General features: G+C 44.1%; 1 protein-coding gene across 2 annotated transcripts in view; it reads right to left on the bottom strand.

Moving 5' to 3' along the window:
- SEC62 (SEC62 homolog, preprotein translocation factor) overlaps window positions 1-22392 on the bottom strand; it is a 57001-nt gene that overhangs the window by 5352 nt on the left and 29257 nt on the right. For both annotated transcript variants that reach the window (XM_030215741.1, XM_030215742.1), the window contains exons 4-6: window positions 22107-22299; window positions 16864-16956; window positions 2765-2825 (exon numbers count right to left, since the gene is read on the bottom strand). In XM_030215741.1, the coding sequence (XP_030071601.1) occupies window positions 2765-2825; window positions 16864-16956; window positions 22107-22299 (347 nt within the window). The remainder of the gene's footprint in view (window positions 1-2764; window positions 2826-16863; window positions 16957-22106; window positions 22300-22392) is intronic.

Below are 22392 nucleotides of genomic sequence, written 5' to 3'. Positions count from 1 at the left end.
CGTATCCCTGACTTGGTAAGTGAAGATGACTTAAGAATCGGAGGGAGGGAAGGACGATGACTCCCTCATGCGTGTGACGTTCCCTTCCCTCTCACTGTTCCGCCCTCGACGTCATCACATTTTGACGTGAGGGAAGGACAGTAAGAGCCAATGAAATGCTGAATGACATACTTACAAACCCTACACTGCCACAGTGCCACGGAGTCAGCTTCAGAACATTGGAGGTGCTTTTTATTATAGTAGATAATAAAAATAAAGATAATTCTTTATGGAGCTCTATACCTGTGTTCCTTCATGTAAGGCCAACGATCTAACAGTAGTGCCCACAAGCTTTCATGGTAATCACTTATTTTTTTGTTTTATTTTGGGCTCCTCATATGTGATCTTTTTTTCTTTATGTGCCTGTCAGCAGCAGCCATAATGGAAGACAGAGCATGTCAGTGGGTGGGTATGGGCTTATGACTAATATGAAGTTTATTAGTAGGCCAGTGCAGGCTGAAAAGCAGTGGAAAAGGTAACAGGAGGGAAGAGGTGGTGGTGACCTGCAGCTTCGATGATGTCATAGTCTCTTAATGGAAGAGGATTCTACACTGGGACCGGTGCTTTTCAACATATCTATAAATGATCTGGAAATAGAAACAACTAGTGATGTGATCACATTTGCAGATAACATACAATTGTTCAAAATTATTAAATTGCATGCAGATTGTGAGAAATTGCAGGAGGATCTTATGAGACTGGAAGACTGGGAATTCAAATGGAAGATGAAACAATGTAGACAATGCAAAATGATGCACATTAGGGAGAATAACCCACATTATAGCTACGTGATGCTAGGCTCCACATTAGGAGTCATCACCCAGGAAGCTAGGTGTCATTGTGGACAATACATTGAAATCTTCTGTTCAGTGTGCTGTGGCAGCCAAAAAAAAAAGCAAACAATGTTAGGAATTACTACAAGAGGAATGCAGAATAAAACAAAGAATATCATCATGCCTCTTTTACTCCATGGTACTACTGCACCTTGCGTATTGTGTGCAATTCTGGTTGATGCATCTCAAAAAGATATAGCCGTATCAAAGAGGGCACAGAGAAGGGCAACCAAAATGATTAAAGGGATGGAATGACTCGTATGAGAAAAGGCTAAAAAGATTAGGGATCTTCAGGTTCGAGGAGAGATGGCTGGGGATATGACATAGGTCTACAAAATCCTGAGTGGAGTGGAAAGGTAAACATCAAATGATTGTTTACTCTTTTAGAAAGTAAAAGACCAGGGGGACAAGTAGTAACTAATGCAATGGTTCCCAAACCTGTCATGGGGGTTCCTCAGCCAGTCAGGTTTTCAGGATATCCACAATGAATATTCTTGAAAAAAAATTGCATATATTGCTTCTACTAAATGCAAATCTCTCTCATGAATATTCATTCTGGATATCCTGAAAACCTGACTGGCTGAGGAACCCCTAGGACAGGTTTGGGAACCACTGAACTAATGGATTTGAACTGCTGCCCTAACCAACTGCAGCTCCTTGTGATCTTGGGCAAATCACTTAACCCTCCATTGCCTCAGGCACAAAACTCAGTCCTTCAGCCCTCCAGGGACAGAAAAATTATCTACTGTACCCAAATGTATACTACTTTGGTGGCTTGCAGGCAGTAATGCCAAGAAGTTATATAGTAATATTTTTTTTAAACAAATAGAAAACATTTTTTCACTCAGTGCATAGCTAAGCTCTTGAACTTCTTGCTGGAGGATGTAGTGAAAGCAGTTAGCACAGCTGGGTTTAAAAATGGTTTGCACAAATTCTTGGAGGTCAAATTTATAAGCCACTAAGGCTGACCAGGGAAAATACTACTAATCATTTCTATGGCACAACTAGACATATGCAGTGTTGTACATATTATATGCAGGTATTTTCTCTGTCCCTAGAGGGCTCACAATCTAAGTTTTTGTGCCTGGGACGATGGAGGGTTAAATACTTGTCAAGGGTCACAAGCAGCTGCAGCGGGAACTGAACCCAGGTTGCCAGAATCAAAGTCCGCTATACTAGCCATTAGGCTACTCCTCCACTCTTGTGAGTAGGTAGCATAGAATCTTGCTATTTTTGGGTTCTGCCAGATACTTGTGACATGGCTTGGCCACTGTTAGAAGCAGAATACTAGGCTAGATGGACCTTTAATTTCACCCAATATGGTAATTCTTAAATCTTATGTCACAGGCCAAGACAAGGCACCACTGACAGCTTTGGAAGCCAAGTTGCATCACAGAGGAGAGCTGCTGTCTAAGGATGTAACCCAAAAGAAGAGAACCTGCTGGTCGAATTAGAGAGAGGCTGCGGCTCCTACAGAGAAGGGAATATAGGGTTGAATGAGGTGGTGGCTGCTGTTGAAGTGGGGAGAGATGAAGAAAAGATTAGTAGCACCAGGTGGGTGGTTGGAGACAGAGAGACTCAGGGATATAATATTATCACATATTGGTTGGCAGTGTCAAAGCTCCAGCTGAGAAGATTTTTGTGGGCTCTCCTTCAGCCCCTTGTGTTCCAAGTAGCCCCCACTTAAAATTACTAAAGACCACCACTCTACCTCATAACTGGGCATACAGAAATAATGAATACTGTTATCTAAAGAACAATGGAGAAAGGGACAGAGCTAAACATCCCAGGCTTTAGGAACACTTTTTAAAGACAGAATTAGTACAGAACATATTCAGTAATTTCATCTCTTACCTGGAAACAGCTGCTGTTCATGAGTATCTCTAACTTACCAAGGATAAGTCCCATGGCAAATGTTTTAAAATGAACCGGGTCATAGATCCAAACATACACCTGTAACAGTATGAAGAAAAAAAATATTGCCGAATGCAATGGCATATACTACTACTACTATTTAACATTTCTAAAGCGCTACCAGAGTTACACAGATCATATAACTGCATGTTGTCCAAGCTCCAGTTAGGAAGTAGGGGAGGTGATTTAAGGATATAGGCAAACAGAGAAAGGTGTCTGCAGCAGGTAGTGTGTAGGTAGACACTGAAGGCATGGGTGATATGAGGGGCTACTGGGGCAGGAACATATACGTAGTGGGGTGGGGTATGGTGTTTAAGGCAAGGGAGTACATGTGGAATGTGTAGAGGGTGTCTGTGACAGCAAATGTGTGTGGGGAAGTATCTGCTGTGGATGAGATTCTGAAGTGGGGTTTGTGTATGTTGAGGGCACAGCACGGGTGTAATATGTGGGCATGTGTATACATGGAGGATGTCTGAGGTAGAATGGGGGGGGGGGGGTGTCAAAGACTAGGGAGAAGGGTGTCAGGTACATAGCAAGAGTGTGAGTAGGGGGGCAGGATCTGAGCTGGGTGGAACCAGGAGAAGGATGTCAGAAATATAGCAGGGGAATGAATGTGGGGTCTGATCTAGGCAAGGAGTAGTGGAGTCCTGAGAATGTCAGCAGTGCTGCAGTCACACAGCAGGGGTGTCAGTTGGAGGGGGGGGGGGGGGTTCTGCACTAGACTGGGGGGTTTAGTGGAGAGTTTTGAGGAACCGAAACTGCTTACAGGTGAACAGAAGGAATTAAATGAAGGGGGTATGAGATAGTGCTGCAGATGGGGGGGGGGGGGGGGGGGGGGGGGGCGCGCAGGGAGTTAGCTATAGTGGAGGGTTCAGAGAAATAGCTTGCTTTTCTCCCCTCCCTCTCCTCCATAAACAGAAAGCAGTCTGGGATGGTAGGAGGTCAGTATGGCAGAAGCTGTACTTACTTCTAGAAGTACTTTTATTTTATTTTTGTTACATTTGTACCCCGCTCTTTCCCACTCATGGCAGGCTCAATGCGGCAGGCAATGGAGGGTTAAGTGACTTGCCCAGAGTCACAAGGAGCTGCCTGTGCCAGGAATTGAACTCAGTTCCTCAGGACCAAAGTCCACCACCCTAACCACTAGGCCACTCCTCCACTGCCATTCTGCCTCTCATCCTCTCCTTGCTTCTACTCCCCCCTCCAACCCATGAAGTAGCAGAAGCATTTAAACACATCCTCTCTCTCTTTCTCTGCTGCACAGAGCCAAGTCTTGCAGTAGAAGCTGTGAGATTTTGAAGATCTAAATTGTGAGACCTGGCTCCATGCAGCAGAAAGAAACAATGCACTCAAGAACTTCTGCTGCTGCCTGGAAGGTGGACAGAAAGGAGGCCAGGATCAGAGGTAGCACAACAACATTTCCAGAAGTAGGTACCGTGCTGTCTTACTGCCTCCTCCCAATGCATTACCACCTGCTTTCAAATTATCACTCTACAAATCCAGTTTCTCTCAGGTGCAAATGGCCCTTGGCTGTTTGCCGGGTTGCTCAATGGTGGCAACACCACTGGTATAATGCTCTCCCTACAGAACCTCTTTAGAAGAATCTATCCGAGATGTGGTTACTTATCTAATGCACATTTGAAACTTTGCAGGAAAGGCTCTGTCACGAAACGCCCAGTCATCCACCTAGGGCTACCCTGCAGCCACTTAGAGGGTCTATTCCCAGCATAGCTCAGGTCCGCCTGCAGCTGAAACTTGTGGTCTTCACTAGCACCCTTCTCCCACCGACTGCGTCCCAACCGCCTCTGGGCAAGTCTCCCGCTCTCAAATTATACCCAGTGATTTCTAGGTTACTGGGGCCACACTCTCAGTGATCCCACAGTTCCTAGAAAGCACTCACAGACCCAACACACAAACCACCAGGATTCTTAGTCAGTCCTGACAAGCAGAGGCAATAAACTAAAAATGTTTATTGTCATGAAAAATATTGAACAGTGAACCATAAAAACAAATGGAACAAAAACAGCACATAACAACAGGTAACTGAATATGGATCAATTATAAAACTATCTACCTGAATAGTGCCTGGGAAGTACAGGAAATGTAGCTGCTCACAGGTTACAGAATATAACTGCTCATAGGGTCTCAGTAAAGAGTTCCTTCTCTACTTCCAAGCTCAGACTGGAGAAAAAATCCAGTATTTCCTAGATGAATTTGAGCTCCTGGACCAATCACAGCCCAGAACAACAAGTTTTAAAAATTGCTGGCCACGACTTCCGGTTTGGCAATGGAGGAATGAAGATGGAAGTTTGGGAGCTCCAGCCTTCTCTGCTCTAAAGTGACTCTGCTTATCTACTTAGTTCTTGCTGAACGTTGATCCTGAACCAGTTCAGCTTTGTTTTCCCCTCTGAGAGGATTCCGGCTTACTTTGGACATTGAATGGCATACAGATCTGCAAAAAAAGACTGAGGCCATATGCCAGATCATAAAATGGTGGACAAGAGCCCCCCCCCCATCACTGAGTTCTGCGTAGGCTGCAGAAATAGTAGCCGAAGTGAGCACAGCTATGGAATCCTCTATGGAATGCCAATTTCAATGTATCATGGACAAACTGGACACCATGGAATCCAACTTTGCTTCCATTACTAAAGTGGTCCAGATATTGCAACAGCGGGCGAGTGCCATGGAGGACTCAGTGAGGGCTTTGGAAGACTGCCAGCCACAGTTGGAAACACGATACCTACATCTTAAAGCTAAATTGGACAAACTGGAAAATCGTTCTTGGAGCAATAATCTCCAGTTGGTCGGCCTGCTGGAGACTCTCCCTGAGGCCACCTCCAAATCTTTTTGAGACTTGGTTGGCAGATACTCTCTTTTTGTCAACACCGGCCCCCTGCTAATCGAACAAGCGCATTGGACGGGACATCAGCGTGAACCTTCAACTTGACCAAGCGTGGCTATATTCCATCTCCTAAACAATGTGCACAAAGTAGAGATCTTAAAAGCACTGCAGGGAGGAAAACAGCTCAAATATGGGGACCACTCAGAACTCTGTTTCCAGGACTATTCGGTGGAGGTTTCCTCTGCAAGGAAAGCATTTGCCCCCATTTGCATGGACTTGGTGAAACGCCATATCAGATTCAATTTGGAATATCCGACAAAGCTGAGGATCTTTCATAATGGAGCTACACGTTTTTGACTCTGCATCAGGCGCCTCACAATTCACAGTGGGGTTATCAACCTCTTCTCCTTGCTGAGCTGCAATCTGGAACCTTGTGCTATTTCAGAGTTACTTCTGCAAGAGCAGTCTTATGAAAAATGACGAAGAGCTTTAACTGTGCTTGGTAATCCATGTGAGGCTTGTGTAGCAGATGATCGGGAAGCTGGATATCACAACCTTTATTAACCGTGTGACCTGCCATACTTTAGAACTGGGAGACACACTAGCCTATGTCCCCACTTATTGGTCTTTGATAATTGGTAATCCTTCAGGGTCAGTAATTAGACAGGGAGGCATTAGTACTTCATCATTCCATGGGGCTACTTGATTTTTTTTTCTATGTAACTATCTGATTAGGGGGGAGGGCGGATTGGGGAGGGTTCTGGTGGCTGCTTTCTTAAGCTTTGTAAGAGGTTTTTACATTTAGAGCTCTACTTGGGACCTCCCTTCTCCTCCCTCTAATAAATTCCCAGCATGGAGTGTGGGCCTATGGTACTGCGAGATAGGCTCTTTATCGAGTTAACAGTTAAGACCTTGATCACTCTTGCTGGGGTTGCTAAAGCTAGCAATTTGAAAATTGTAGAACCTGTTCAAAGTCTCTATGCCTATATTTTACTATGCTCTAGATGGGCAAATGCTCCATATTAATGCTCTTACGATGTTGAGGAAAGGGTGGAGTGGTTGATGTCAAGGGCACCTGGCAAGCTTCCCAAATGTACAATCATTCTATACATGTTATTCCTGGACTTGGGAAAAATCCACAATTCCAGGAATAACATGTATAGAATGTTTGTACGTTTGGGAAGCTTGCCAGGTGCCCTTGGCCTGGATTGGCCGCTGTCGTGGACAGGATGCTGGGCTCGATGGACCCTTGGTCTTTTCCCAGTGTGGCATTACTTATGTACTTCTGTACTAATGCCATAGGGGATTGGTTTCACAAGTATACACTCTTGAGTCACTGGTTTGCCTGGTAATACATTGCCATTTGAACCAGTCTCGTCTCCTTGGTAAGGCGGAGTGAAGTAGGACCTTAAAGGAGGAAAGTAACTTTTAGTTGACTTATCTGTGTCATGAGTGGGAGGAGCTGCAGTTCCCAATTTTAGACACCAAGAAGGTGGTTGGTAGTTAAGAATACAGAGTTGGGTAATAGGGAGATTGTGCGGTTTAGAGTGAGGGTTGATAGTGGGGGAGTGGTTCCCCCCACCTGGGTGAGACTTCTAGAGACGCTTACACACTACAAAGCGGATGGGGCAACCTGGGGCTGGGTTGTCCCATATAGAGATATTCTTATCCAATTCCCTGACCCCCGTAAGGACAGGCTTTAAATGAGTCCCTTAAAAAGTTCATCGTGGAATGTGGGGGAGCGGGAGGTGACTTCACCAATTGAGACAAAAAATTTTTACAATCCCTTCATCATCACAACATCGATATAGCTTTTAAAAAGAGACCCACTTGTCTTCCTTGAACCACCATAAATTTCAGAAATAGTGGGTGGTCTAGCTGGTGAAATCCCCAACCGCTCAGAGGAAAGGAGTTCTCATCCTATTTAGGAAACCATTAGATAGTCATATACAAGCGGTCACTCAAGGACCTGAGGGATGTTTTGAGCGATGTTTACTCTAACCTCTGAGAGTGTTTTCCACTGGACCTCTATTGGGTCGCTGCATTTCACTCTTTTTTGATAGATAAATGGAAAGATTATGTCCAACACAATGTAGCCCATGTGACACAATCTATTCTTTACTGGGATGCAGCGAAGGCAGTTCTCCGAGGGGAGATTATTGTATGTGGCGCGCCAGAAAGCTATGAGAGACAAAATCTTACCATTGTATTTTATCTTATTTTAACATGGTTTATTATTTGGGTTTCATTTAACCATATATGTTTTATTATATAACGTATTATATATTTTTAAACATGGAAAGTTTTTATATGTTCTTTTTATATATATATATATATATATATATATATTTATATGTCTTTTTTTTATTTATTTGTACCTCGCACTTTCCCACTCATGGCAGGCTCAATGCGGCTTACATGGGGCAATGGAGGGTTAAGTGACTTGCCCAGAGTCACAAGGAGCTGCCTGTGCCTGCAGTGGGAATCGAACCCAGTTCCCCAGGACCAAAGTCCACCACTCTAACCACTAGGCCACTCCTCCACTTCCACTTGGTTTAGTCTGTGGTCAGCTGTTACTTCGTGGAGGCTTCCCCTGTTTTGGTGCTCCTATTTCTGATTTTGCTTTTAGAACATATTCTAAATCCAGACGGATCTTTGCTGTCCCTGAGAGAACTGGGAGAGGGTGTATCTACACACTTAGCAGATCAGTTTGCTTATCAACTAGGTCATAATGTGCACTCCTTGGATAGAACTGCCTTGGCTGCAACAAGTTTGGATCGATTGTGCTCTTTTTTCGTCTCTCGGTATCCTCTCTCCACAAGGTATTGTTGCGGCTGCTCCCCACAGTCCTCATGATCAGGTGAGGAACAGATGGACAGTGGATTTGCAGAGATCACCGGAGTCATTAAATTTGGTAGCTTTGGCAGCCTGTATCCCACAGGTAACAACTGCAGCTGATCTACGGGAATGTCAGTTTAAAATATTGTATCGTGTATTTATCTCTCACTCAACTGTTTCACATGGGTGGCAATTATACTCCCCTTTGCTTGATATGTATGTCCCAACCAAATTCTTTTTTTTTTTTATGCCTTTTGGGATTGTGGGGTGGCTCATAAATTTTGGGCTGGTTGTTAGATATATGGGACGGATACTGGACTCAATGGTGCCCCTTTCCGCAGTTGGCTTTTTAATGGATAAGTATGAGATGTTCCCTCTCCGGGGGGGGGGGGGGGGGGGGGGGGTAGCAGATATTTCTCCGAAAGGTGATACTCCTGGCCAGGAAGGCAATTCTTAAGGTTTGGACCACCTCCGCTCTCCCATTGTTTTGATGATGGAAGAATTTGCTACACCAACATATGCTATGGGAACGTAGAATGATAGGCACGTCCCTTAGATGCAAAAGAGAATTTCTGACCATCTGGGAGCCTTATATCTTTTCCTTGGCTCCTAGGGCACACAGTTTTATTTTAAACTGTCTGTAGAAGGTCTGTGGGTCCCGGCTTAGGGGGGGTCTCCCAGGGATTTTTTTTTCTTTTTAAGGTGGTGGATTTTTATTTGTTGTTTGACATTTTAGCTATTCATGGGGAGAGGGCTGTAAGAGTCCAGGCTGCTTCTCCTTAAATTAGACATATCTTAGTGTCATTACACTGCCTTGCTTCTTTAAGGGTGGTGTATTAGTTGCTATTCTGTCAGACTGAAGTGGGAGGGAAGGGTTGGGGGGGATAGGGGTTGGAATAGGTTTGGGATTTAGATTACATAGCAGAGTTACATTACTGTATAAAATTTGTTGGAATTGTCTTCCTGCCATTTATTTGGTTGTGGAATAGAGGATTAAGGGAAGCTAGGGTAGGGAGGAAGGGGTTATATTTACAAAACTGTTTGGTGACAGCAATTTGTATCTTACATTGTTTTTTTATTTAAGTTGTGACTAAATGTTGCCTGTATTTAAGAGTATATAAACATGTACCACCTGCTGGCCAAACTAGAGAAATACACTTCAAGAAACGATACAGTTTACAGGCTTAAAACCCACTGTTTTGTCACAGGCTCTTTGGTAAAAGAAGGTACAATAAATTACACCTTGCAAATGTGCATCAAATTGCCCCAGAGAAAACCAAAGCAATAGTGCCTCTGTATAAGTTTCTAGTGAGGCCTCATTTGTAGTACTATGTGCAATTCCAAAGACTGCACCTTCAAAAGGGATATAAAGAACATGGAGTCAGTCCGGATGATGGCTACTAAAATGGGCTAACAACATAAGAGTGGCTTATGTTTTATTGATCGTGACCTACAGATAGGATGCACTTACCTGGAGGGACGTGGTTCTCAACCCAGTCCTCAAATTAAACCCAACCAGCTGGATTTTCCATATATCCTCGGTGAATATGCATAGGAGACCAAAGTTTCAGCCTGCCTATCTGATATCGTGCCTGGATGTCTCAACGTCATCTGAAACTTAACATGGCCAAAACTGAGCTTCTAAATCTTTCCCCCTAAACCTACCTCTCCTCTCCTCTCCCCCCCCCTTTCTCTATTTCTGTGGATGGAACTCTCATTCTCCCTGTCTCATCTGCTCATAACCTTGGGATCATCTTTGACTCCTCTCTCTCCTTCTCTGCTCACATTCAGCAGATTGCCAAAACCTGTCGTTTCTTTCTCTATAACATCAGCAAAATCTGTCCCTTCATCTCTGAGCACTCTACCAGAACCCTTATCCACACTCATCACCTCTCGTCTTGATTATTGTAACCTGCTTCTTACCAGCCTCCCTCTTAGCCATCTCTTCAATCGGTCCAAAACACTGCTGTGCGACTCATTTTCCGCCAAAGTCGCTATGCTCACATTAGCCCTCTCCTTAAGTCACTTCACTGGCTCCCTATCTGTTTCCGCATTCAATTCAAACTTCTCTTATTGACCTATAAGTGCATTCACTCTGCCGCTCCCCAGTACCTCTCCACTCTTGTCTCTCCCTACGCACCCCCTCGGGTACTCCGTTCTGTTGATAAATCTCTCTTATCTGTTCCCTTCTCCTCTACTGTTAATTCCAGACTCCGTTCCTTTTATCTTGCTGCACCTCACGCCTGGAATAAACTTTCCGAGCCTGTACGTCTAGCCCCCTCTTTGGCCGTTTTCAAGTCCAAACTTAAAGCCCACCTCTTTACCACTACCTTTTGACTCCTAACCACTGCTCACTTGCCCTGTCCTTTTATCCTCACCTCTTTATTCCCTTACCCTTAATTGTTCTGCTGTCTGTCTTATCTAGATTGTAAACTCTTTGAGCAGCGACTGTCTTTTTGTGTATGGTGTGCAGCACTGCATATGCCTTGTAGCGCTACAGAAATGATAAGTAGTAGTAGTAGGATACATTTACATGCACTGCCTCCACTGAATGCTAATCTCCTTTATAAATATGCATATTTTTATGGAACAATTTTTAATTAAACAAAGCAGTACAACACAGAAAACATGTAACAATCAAATGTGCTAAACTATGCAAAATTTATACCAACACTCTGGCATAAGGCAAAAGAAAACCCATGCACAGCAAAAGGTGCTCAAACCCCAAATCCCACAAACAACCCACCTCCCACAGTAAATACAGTAAAGTTAAACAATTATCTGTCAGCATAAGCAGCAACTAAAAACAAAACATTGGCCCTTATTGCCCTCCGTCCAGGTGGTAAACGGTTCCCAAACTTTGAGGAAATTTCACATTTTATTTTGCTGTAAGGCAGTCAGTTTAAACGTGCGACAAAGTCCACTTTCACCAGTAACTGCTGCCTCATAGGTATACAGACTTGTTTCCAGGCTGCAGCCATGGCAATTCGGCCAGCTGTAAGGATATGAACAGCCAACTTACAAAATTTGCCTAGCAGCTCCGATGGTTTAATGTTCAGCAATCCACAGCCCATCGATGGTGACAATGAGGCATATTTTCAAAGCACATAGCCTTCCAAAGTTCCACAGGTTTCTATGGAACTTTGGAAGGCTAAGTGCTTTGAAAATATGCCTCAATGGGAACCTAAGAAGCTCTGTGAGCAAATCAAACACCCTTGTCCAATAATGACAAGCTAGGGGGCAGTGCCACCAAATATGCAAAAAGGACTCCTAGTCCCCACAACCCTGCCAGCAAAGGGCAGAAGTGGTGGGGTACATAGCATGGGACAAGTACATGGGACCTCTTAGGAAAAGGAGGAGATAGTAGTTGCTGTGGATGGACGGACGGACGGACAGACAGACTGGATGGGACATTTGGCTCTTATCTGCAGTCATGTTCCTATGTTTCTGTGTAAATGAGCTGGGGTGAGATACCACATGTACAGCAATTTGTAACCATTTTCTATCATATTACTGGCCCTGATACTTTTAATAATCTCTTAAACGTTCGTTCTCATTCCTGAGTTGTGTACTCTCTCCCCAGAACAGTCTCCCATTGACAAACATATTTAACAGGAGGAGGAGTCCCCTGTTGAATCAGAGCTCTACAGGAGCAAGAAATGCAACCCCTTCCACTACTGCCATTCATTGCCCACTCCAAAGGTCTTTCTGCTTTATAAGTACGTAAGGGTCTATTGGATTAGGAAATATGATACTTGATGGCAATGAAAAATATCTTTGAGTCAATCTGTACTCCTCTTCGAGCTCCAAGAAGGGTAACGGCTCTCTTTCCTCTACTAAATGTCCCAACTGAGTCAGCCCCTTAGCCACCCACCCACGATACCTATGGTCGCTACATCCTAGTATCAACCTGTCAGCTCCCACAATGGGGGTGCCCTGAAAATAGGCCCGCCTCAGAAAGAAACTGTGCCGAGTCTATACCCTGCTCCCCAATTCAAAGCTATCCCCACATGCTCCATTGATCTGAAGACTGGACAAGTGCTTAGTGTAGTTTTACCCAAGAAAGGAACCACCCAGAAATCCCCACCTGAGTAGAGTCTGGAGCAACAAGGACCAGAACACTCGATCAAAGGCTTTTTCTGCATCTGTGCCCAAAATCAGGGCTGGCTCACCCCGGTCTCAGACCAATAGTATTATCTGTAGCACTCTCCAAATGTTATCAAATGTTTGGCACCCTGCAATAAAACCAGTTTGATCATCCTGTAAGGTGGGGCATATAAAGCTAAGCAGGAGGCCAAACTTTTTGTAAAGATCTTGTAATCTGTCCCTAAGAGGGATACTGGCCGATAAGAGCCACACTGAGCAGGATCTTTATCTGATTTCAGCATCAAAGTCAATTCCGCCAACCTCCACAAGTGGGGAAATTCATCCTGCAAACTATTAAACATTTGTGTTAGGGTTTCACTAAAAAGCCCCCGGAAACACTTGCAAAATCGATTAGTGAACCCATTGAGGCCCAGAGCTTTACCAAGAGGTAATGATTTAATAGCCATTAATGTTTCATCCTCAACGATGGGTGCTGGCCAGACAGCCGCCTCAGCAGGTGTTAAGCTAGGCAGGGCCGCCTGGGTCAAGTATTCATCCACAACGCCCTCCTTCACAATAGTTTCAGGTGTATATAGGGTTTTATACAATTGAGTAAACACCTCACTAATTTGATGGGGATGACTAGGCTCCATGCCCTGTGGGTCTTGAATCATGGAAATTTAGTTCCTGACTTTCCGTTGTTTCAATTTATGAGCCAGTAGCTGACCGGCAATATTATTAGCCTCAAATAATTCCTGCTGCAATGTCTGCATTTGTTCAGCAAATCTCCTCAAGTTCCAGGTTGTGAAGGGCACCCCTAGTGGCCTCCAATTGTGCTAGTAGCACTCTCGAACCCCTGCCCTGCTTATGCTGCGTTTCCAACTGGGCCAACTGTTGCCTCAGGGAATCTTGCTTTTGTGCCCAATGTTTGTGGCGATAAGCCCCCAGAGATAACCCGTCCTCTCAGGACAACCTTCGAGCCTTCCCAAAGAGACCTAGGAGAAATATCTGGCTGATCATTAAAGTCAATATATTCTTTAAGGGCCGCTTCCAACTGCGTTACATTCTGTGGATCTACCAAGAGGTCATCATCAAACCCCCAGTACCCATGAGCCACGACAGCCTCCCGAACTGAAAACCAAACTGGGGCATGGTCGAACCACAAACAAGTTTCAATGGCAGCTTCCTGAACCTGCAGCAAAATCAACTTACTAATACCCCAAAAATCAATTCTGGAGTATCATTTACCCCCGAATAATAGGTATAGTCTCGCCCATGCGGATAGAAATGGCACTAAGGATTGACCAAATCCCATTTAGAGAATAAAACTTATAACTGCTTCCTATCCATGTGACCTTAATGGATATTGGCAGCAAAATTATCCAAAGTTGGGTCAGGGGTATGGTTGAAGTCACCTCTCCTATAATGAGAGCTCCCTCCAAGTTGGATCACCCTACCAACCTCCAGATAGAATGCTTTCTGCTCTGAATTAGGGGCATATATATTTACAAAATATACAGGGAGGGCCCTATTTTTGACTTTAGAAGAATGTAACACCCATGTTTATCCTTAACTATATCTTGTACTTCTGGAGTGAGTGAGTGCGCAAACACTATTCCCACACCATGTGTCTTAGCATTTGACCTATTAGAAGCTAAATAGACGTAGGGATAGTGTTTATGGCAGAATAAGTGTTCGTGAGCGGGTTTAAAATGACTTTCCTTAATGAACCTCACCCCCATTTAGAAGCGACCCACCTTTTTAAAAAACAATTGGTGCTTCTGGGGTGTATTGAGGCCTCCGACAATCTGGTTAGGAGAACCTATGATAAAGTATGTGATCTAGAGGCTCATATGAATCAAAATGCCTGGTTAAAACAACACTAACAATGCAGACAGGTGTATAAACCCAAACTCCCTCACTCTTCCTCATTCTCCCAACCCTTCTTCCCATCTCCCCTTCCCCTCCATTCTGGTGGTACCATTCAAAACGGGCCTCTCAGGGAAATGCAGTCACTGAGGCCCCCCAGCCCGCTCCAGCTAAGTAAGAAGTTACTGGTGCAAGAACAAGCTCAGAATAAAATAAGCAATAGAACATATAATTGCATCCACATTAAGTTCAGGAGCTAGCAAGAGTGACACCCCACTGGACCTGACATTTATTAGCTCACAATAATACAGAAGGTGCCAAGTCAAGTTGGGATGTCAGTTTCTGCCGGTGAGGCAAACGCCACATTTTAGGATCACCCCGTTGCCAGCACTGCACTGGAGACTCCTGTCTGGAGAACTCCATTGCTCTGCGATCTCAGGTCTCCATAGATTGCCATAGGGTCGCCACTTAACAGCTCCAAGGCCTCCTGGAGAATAGTAACGTGAAGAGCATTCTGCAGCATTTAAAAAAAAAAAAAAAAAAAGAGTCCGAAGGGGTAAAGCCAGCAATATAGGATGTTATGCGCAGTAAAACATTTGGTGACTTCTCTAACTTCTCTCCTCTTGCGCAGCATAATTGCTGAGATGTCCACAAACAGTTCAATTTTAGAATTTTCCCAAACTATACGGCCCACCTGTCCAGCAGCTCACAGAATATACTCCTTCACAGGGAATCAAGAAGCAGGCCAAATGTTTTGGGGCTGATCTGCAGGTTTAGGTCCCATGGCTCCATGAACGTGCTCAAAATCAATGAAGGACAGTTCAGGTACAGGGTCTGCGGGTAAAAGAAAACACTGGCAGATAGACTGCATGAGGGCTTCTGCAGACTGCTCCCCCGTGGGCTCTCAAATTGTTGTGATGTGCTCTGTTTTCGCCATCTTCAAACTTAGAGAGCAAATCATCATGCTTATTTTCCAAGGCCTCACAGTGTTTTTGCAAAGTCAGAATGTCCCCATCGTGATCAATGACACGTTCCTGAAATTCACTGAGCCACTGGCCCATATCTTCCACCATTCTCCTCACACCATCCACGTCTTTGTGTAGTTTCTTTTGCACTGACACAATGGTGGCTTTTCAGATCCTCGATCCGCATGTGCGGCTCAGTCCAACTGGCTGGTCTGGCGTCTCAATCTGCTCCCAAATCATCATTACTGTAAGCTGCCTCCCCCTCCAGAGCCTCATGTGGGGTCGAAATTTTTCCAGGTGCCTGTTCGCTCAACTCTAAAGGCTGGTAGGCAAAAGCTTTAGGATCGGGCTTGTCTTTTCTGCTGCCCATTGCCGAGAAGTAAGACAGTGCTGGGCAGGTACTTTACCAGTCAAATTAAGCCAGCAACTATGCTAAAACATACTACTACTACTTAACATTTCTAGAGCGCTACTAGGGTTACGCAGCGCTGTACAGTTTAACAAAGGACAGTCCCTGCTCAAAGGAGCTTACAATCTAAAGGACGAAATGTCAAGTTAGGGTAGTCTAGATTTATTGAATAGAGGTATAATGGTTAGGTGCCGAAGACGATATTGAAGAGGTGGGCTTTGAGCAAGGATTTGAAGATGGGCAGGGAGGGGGCCTGGCGCAAAAGATAGCAGGGTATGGAGGAGCTCAACGGCTAGGCAGCCATCTTCCAGATGACATCACTTCCTCCAAACTCCTTTATGAATATTGAGGATATTCTGAAAGCCTAACTGGTGGGTGTGTTCCAAGAGCTTAGTTAAGGAATTACTAGTAGAGGTAGATGGAAAATCCAAGTGATTGAATAAAACCTCCTAGAGGCTATGAAAAGATAGGGAAATTGCCACAAAATATTGCTGGACTAACTCTAGAACGGACATCAATTTCCTTCCAGACTGAACAAATTTCTAGATGAACATTGTGAAGGTAATAAGTCATTTGAGAGCGCAAAACAGTGTTTTAGCCACTTAAGTAAACTCTTATAAAATTAACTGGGAGTATAGACATGGAAAAATAGGCGCATAGAAATATAGCACCTACTTTTATGCAGTATACACATAGGTGATCCCAGAGCTGTGAAGTATAAGCAGAGTGACTGGCACTTATTATACACACATGTTATCAAAAGTACACCTTCTCTTTTCTGGCACATACATCCACACATGTTATACGCCTGTCTGTTTTTTCTGACATACTTTTATAAAAGATGCATGTATGCAACATACATACCTGTGTGCTTTGACAGCCTACGCATCCCTTAAAAAAAATTACCCTCCATATCTACAACTTACACACAACATACTGAGGAACTTTGTAAAACTTCTCTTTCTCCTTTGCCTATTCTATAAAAAAAGTCATGTTGGTTCATACTGACAAATTGATGCTTTACTCTTAATGAAAAAACTGAAAACCTACTGGTGACAGACATCTTACCTCATTTCCATCTAAGAATACTTGATCTTCATGGGGCTCAAGTTTAAATTTTCTCTTTGCTTCTTTTTTCTTGGGTGTTCCTGGAGTCTCATCCTAAATAATTATGAAACAGATCATTTCAGAAATTAAAATGAGGGAATGAGATACAGCAAGAGAAAGCAAGTAGGATTTGAGCAACCAGAGAAATACACAGGCTAGAAACAGTATCAGCTAAGTAAGAAAAAGTCTCCTCAATGGGGAAGAAATCACAAATGTATCTCCAGGACAACTACAAAACTACAGCTTGGCGGCCAACAAATTTCTAAAAAAATGGCTTCATTTACTAAGATATGTATTTATTATACCTGTTAATTTGCTTTCTTTCAGTCCTGCTAGACCAGTCCAGGCCCTGCCCTGATAAGACTATAGTGGAGGTGGTAGACTTTGGGCATAGCCTGCTTTCTCCCTGGGTAGTAGAAATAGTTCATACACCCGATGTATGCTGCAGTGGTTTCAATAAGGTTCTAACTGGTATGTCGCAAAGTGAACCTAGTCCTGCTTTGGCAGTAGCATACTGAGGAATTTCTGTCAGGCGTAGTTCACCATGTACCCAGTGGCGTACTAAGGGGGGGGGCGGTGGGGGCGGTCTGCCCCGGGTGCACGCCGCTGGGAGGGTGCCGCGCGCCGGTCAGTGTCATTCGTTTCCATGCTCCCTCTGCCCCGGAACAGGAAGTAACCTGTTCCGGGGCAGAGGGAGCATGGAAACGAACGACGCTGGCCGGCGCGCGGCACCCCCCCCCCCCCCAAAGGCGTGCACCCGGGAGGGGGGTTCTTTCACTGGGGTGGGGGGGTATCCTTCGCCGGGGGGGGGGTTGCATCGGCGATCCGCCCCGGGTGTCAGCCCCTCTAGGAACGCCACTGCATGTACCTCCCTCTGCTGGGTGGGAGATCTGAACCCTGTGATCTCAACTGGTCTAACAGGACTCAAGGGACGGAAATTAACAGATATGAATAAATTTCACCTTCCTCATCATCCTGGCTAGACCAGTCCAGACCAATGGGAGGCCTGAATCAGTGGTCAACACTATCTCGCTGGAAGGGGGGGGGGGTTCCAGAGGAAACCCTTGAATAGATGGTGGGGATCATCTCACTAAAACGGATTCTGACACAGGATCATCAGAAAGAGGAGATGTATCTCAAAGTCCTGAAACTCAGGTGGCCCAATGAGAGAGCAACACCCTCTGTAGCAGTTGCATATGAGTACCTCCGGAGTCCCTGCCATGGATCCAAAGAGCTGCAAGTTAATCACAAGATCAAGGAGCCTCTGAGTGCTGCTTGAGCATGTGCTCCCAAAGAAGAAAATGGTCTCCTGCTTGATGTCAAAATGAACCCTGAAGTACTCCAGCTTCTGAGCGGGAGTCAATTGAATCTTGGCATAGTTCACTACCCAGTCCAGACGCTTAAGCAGGTGGATTGCCTCCAGAGTAGCTGCCCTCAAGTCCTCCTCCAAGCTGGCCCCGTTGAGCCAGTCATCCAACTAGAAATGCACTAGGATCCCCTGTCTGCAGAGATGCACCCCTGTTGTTACCACCTTGAATATATTTTTTGTTACATTTGTACCCCGCGCTTTCTCACTCATGGCAGGCTCAATGCGGCTTACATGGGGCAATGGAGGGTTAAGTGACTTGCCCAGAGTCACAAGGAGAGAGCTGCCTGTGCCTGAAGTGGGAATTGAACTCAGTTCCTCAGTTCCCCAGGACCAAAGTCCACCACCCTAACCACTAGGCCACTCCTCCACTCCAAGGGAGTGGGGTGCCACCGCAAGGTCAAACAGAAGAAAACAAAACAGAGTCCAAAGCATACAAAGGAACTGAGGACAAAACACAGGTGCACTCTTGGTGTACGAATGGAATGAAAATTGTTTTTATTGTACAACCAGCCAAACAGAAGAAAAAATGACCCTACAAAGCTGTGTTTTAGCTCATGCCTAAAGTCCCTGTAGTTTTAAAAATAAAACAGTAATAAAAAACAAAAACATACATATGAACCACTTTTCATAAATAGCAAATGCGTTAAAATAAAAAGTGTATATTTTCAATAAATTACACATTAAAACATATATAGAAAACCACAATGGATGTGTTGAGTAGAGGAGTAGCCTAGTGGTTAGTGCAGCGGACATTGCTCCTGGGGAACAAAGTTCGATTCCCACTGCAGCTCCTTGTGACTCTAGGCAAGTCACTTAACCCTCCATTGCCCCTGGTACAAAATAAGTACTGAATATATGTAAACCGCTTTGAATGTAGTTGCAAAAAACCTCAGAAAGGCGGTATATCAAGTCCCATTTCCCTTTAATTATTAGTCTATATATTTTTTTAAAGTCAAGATAAACAAAAGCAATGGAAATGATATCCACAAGACAGACATCCATATAAAAATATATATATAAAGAGCATGTATACAAAGTACTAAATGTATGAGAGAGGAGCAGAGGTTTCAAATACTATTTAAGTACTCAACAATGTGTACCTGAATCAGACCAAATTCAAGGGTCCAAAATTAAGGGATGCCAATAGTGCCAAGTCCTTTTCTACAATGAAAGCCTTGAACTAGAAATATCTTCCCAAGACACAAACACAGAACACGCTTGTGAGTGGAGGAGTAAACTAATGGTTAGTGCAGTGAGCCTCCATCCTGGGGAACTGGGTTTGAGTCCCACTGCAGCTCCTTGTGACCCTGGGCAAGTCACTTAACCCTCCATTGTCCTAGGTACAAAAAGCCTTAGATTGTGAGCCCATTATGGACAGAGAAATTACTTGCATGTACTGTGTACAGTGCTCTGTACATCTAGCAGCAATAAGTGGTAGTAGTCGAGTGTCCTAGATGGCAATGTGGAGGTAGGCCTCCAGCAGAACCAGGGGCAGTCAGGTAATTGCCAGGCCTATACTACCATCAACAGAATGGGTCTGTAGGAGTTACCTTTTTAGGAATATCTTCCTCGCCCTTCCTCCTGGTGAGGAACTGGCTCCACCGCCCCCAAAAGTACCAAATGCTGGAGGTAACTCACAGGAAGCTGCAGGGGGATGCCATAAATGCACTGGAAACAGGTCCATGACCCACTAGGGGGGGGCCTAGCTGACCCTCACTGGGCTCCTTGAAAAGGTGAAAATGGCCTGAAGAATGAGCCACTGCACGAGGGCTGCAGCCTGGCCTCTCCTGGAGGTAAAGAAATATTGGAGAATTCCAGGCTGCACGAATCTTTACACCAGTTATGTCGCTGGAATAGTTAAGCATCCCTGACTCCATTTGCTGGCAGAGGGACTCAACTCATTGGTCTGCTCACAGCAGGATAATGACAACTGGGAAATAGTGCAGTAAGCCATGTTTGCTAAGTTTATATAGTAAAATCCTACTTACAGATTTGTGCATAAATTCCATGTGAATCAATGGTTAATGCACTGCTGAAATTCAAAACCATGCAAAAACAGCTCATTAAATATTTATGCATAGTTAATTTATATACACATAAAATAGTCTTTACAGAATAAAATTTGTAATAAACTACACCTGTTTTTTTTTTTTTTTTACAAAATTTGTTGTTACTAACCCCTCTAAGCCACGCTAGCGGCTAGTGTGCTAATGCCGACACAGCCCATTCACTTTGAATGGGCTGTGACTGCATTACCACGTGGCTTAGTACACAAGGGGGGAGGGGTAAATTTTACATGCTATTCTTTTTCTACCTACTTTATATACAGGTACAGAAAAATAGCACCCAAAATTCCTGATAGCATGTGCTAAAAAATAAGATTTACTGTATGAGCCTCAAAATGAAGGAAACTCACAGGGTTGTATTTAGACCAATTGTTTAGAGGGGTTTTTTTTTTATCCCACTCTTTGGGGGTTTAATATCTTCTTCATCAGACTATGAGTTTCAGGATAAAAAGGAAACCTGTAAGCCTGTGACTATTTCCTGTGCCATCCGGCCTTTCAGTGTCAGAGGAAACAAGGAAGATATAGTAGAATTGAAAAAGGTGCAGCGAAGGGTGACTAAAATGATAGCGGGAATGGGACGACTTCCCTATGAAGAAAGACTAAGGAGGCTAGGGCTTTTCAGCTTGGAGAAGAGACGGCTGAGGGGAGACATGATAGAGGTATATAAAATAATGAGTGGAATGGAACAGGTGGATGTGAAGCGTCTGTTCAAGCTTTCCAAAAACACTAGGACTAGGGGGCATGCGATGGAACTACAGTCTAGTAAATTTAAAACAAATCGGAAAAAATATTTCTTCACCCAACGCATAATTAAACTCTGGAATTCGTTGCCGGAGAACGTGGTGAAGGCGGTTAGCTTAGCAGAGTTTAAAAAGGGGTTAGACGGTTTCCTAAAGGATAAGTCCATAAACCGCTACTAAATGGACTTGGGAAAAATCCACAATTCCAGGAATAACATGTATAGAATGTTTGTACGTTTGGGAAGCTTGCCAGGTGCCCTTGGCCTGGGTTGGCTCCTGTCGTGGACAGGATGCTGGGCTCGATGGACCCTTGGTCTTTCCCAGTGTGGCATTACTTATGTACTAAGGCAATGCATCCTGATACAAGATCAATGAGGCCTGCACTAGTACACAGAGCAGCTCTGAGACACAAGGGCCCTCTTCTACCTTTGAAACTTGATACTTCCATTTACTGCAAAAAGAGGGCTAAATTTTGAAGAAAATTCACAAAGTTACAATTCAAGGAAAGACACTCTAAACAGGGGTGTCAAACTCACTTGTGTCAGGCCTACTAGAAACAACATACTATAAGCAGACCAACTGGTAGGGGTCCCTCATTCCGATGCTGTAACCACTTGGGAGAGGGGTACATTTGCATACATATGATAAACCTGCATACTTAAATTATGCATGTTTTTGTTTCACATTATTATTAATTTAAAATCAGATTTCATGTGAACAGTTAATTTGAGAGAATATGACAAACTGCAAGAGAGACTGCCATGAGAAGATGCGGCAGCCATTTTGACTGCGGAGCCAGCATAGGCAGGAGCAACTCAAAATCACTCCTGCCTTGAAGAGGCCACTAGACCACCAGGGCTTCTAAAGGTAGGCCCAAGGAGGGACTTTGGGTGGTTGGGAGGGTGGAGCTTGTGGTAGGGGGTGGGCAACAGTTTTGGTTTCAGCTGAAACTGAATGGCAAATTTCAGCCGCAGATTTGGTTTCAGTTGAAACTGAAAACCCCAGTTTCACGTCATTTTTCATTGTTACCTTTTTACTTTCTTCTTTTTCACTTTCTTTTTTCTTTTCCTTTTCTTTATCCTTCTTAATCTTGTCTTCCTTTCCAGTATCTTTCTTAGTCTTTTTCTCCTCCTCTTTCCCACCATCAGTCTTCGCTTTTTCCTTTTCAGGTTTCATTTTCATAACTTTTAGAGCTCGGTGAAAAAACTGTTTCTTTAGAAGTCTTAAAATAAGAGAATAAACATTTAGAGGGTAATTTTAACTAAACACACACGTGAACAATGTATACATTTATACCTACTCTTGCCAATGTACA

Source organism: Microcaecilia unicolor, chromosome 10 (assembly GCF_901765095.1).
Source record: "Microcaecilia unicolor chromosome 10, aMicUni1.1, whole genome shotgun sequence".
Classification (NCBI taxonomy): Eukaryota; Metazoa; Chordata; class Amphibia; order Gymnophiona; family Siphonopidae; genus Microcaecilia; species Microcaecilia unicolor.
Note: the sequence above shows the minus strand (reverse complement) of the source record. Positions and strands in the feature narration are given on the sequence as shown.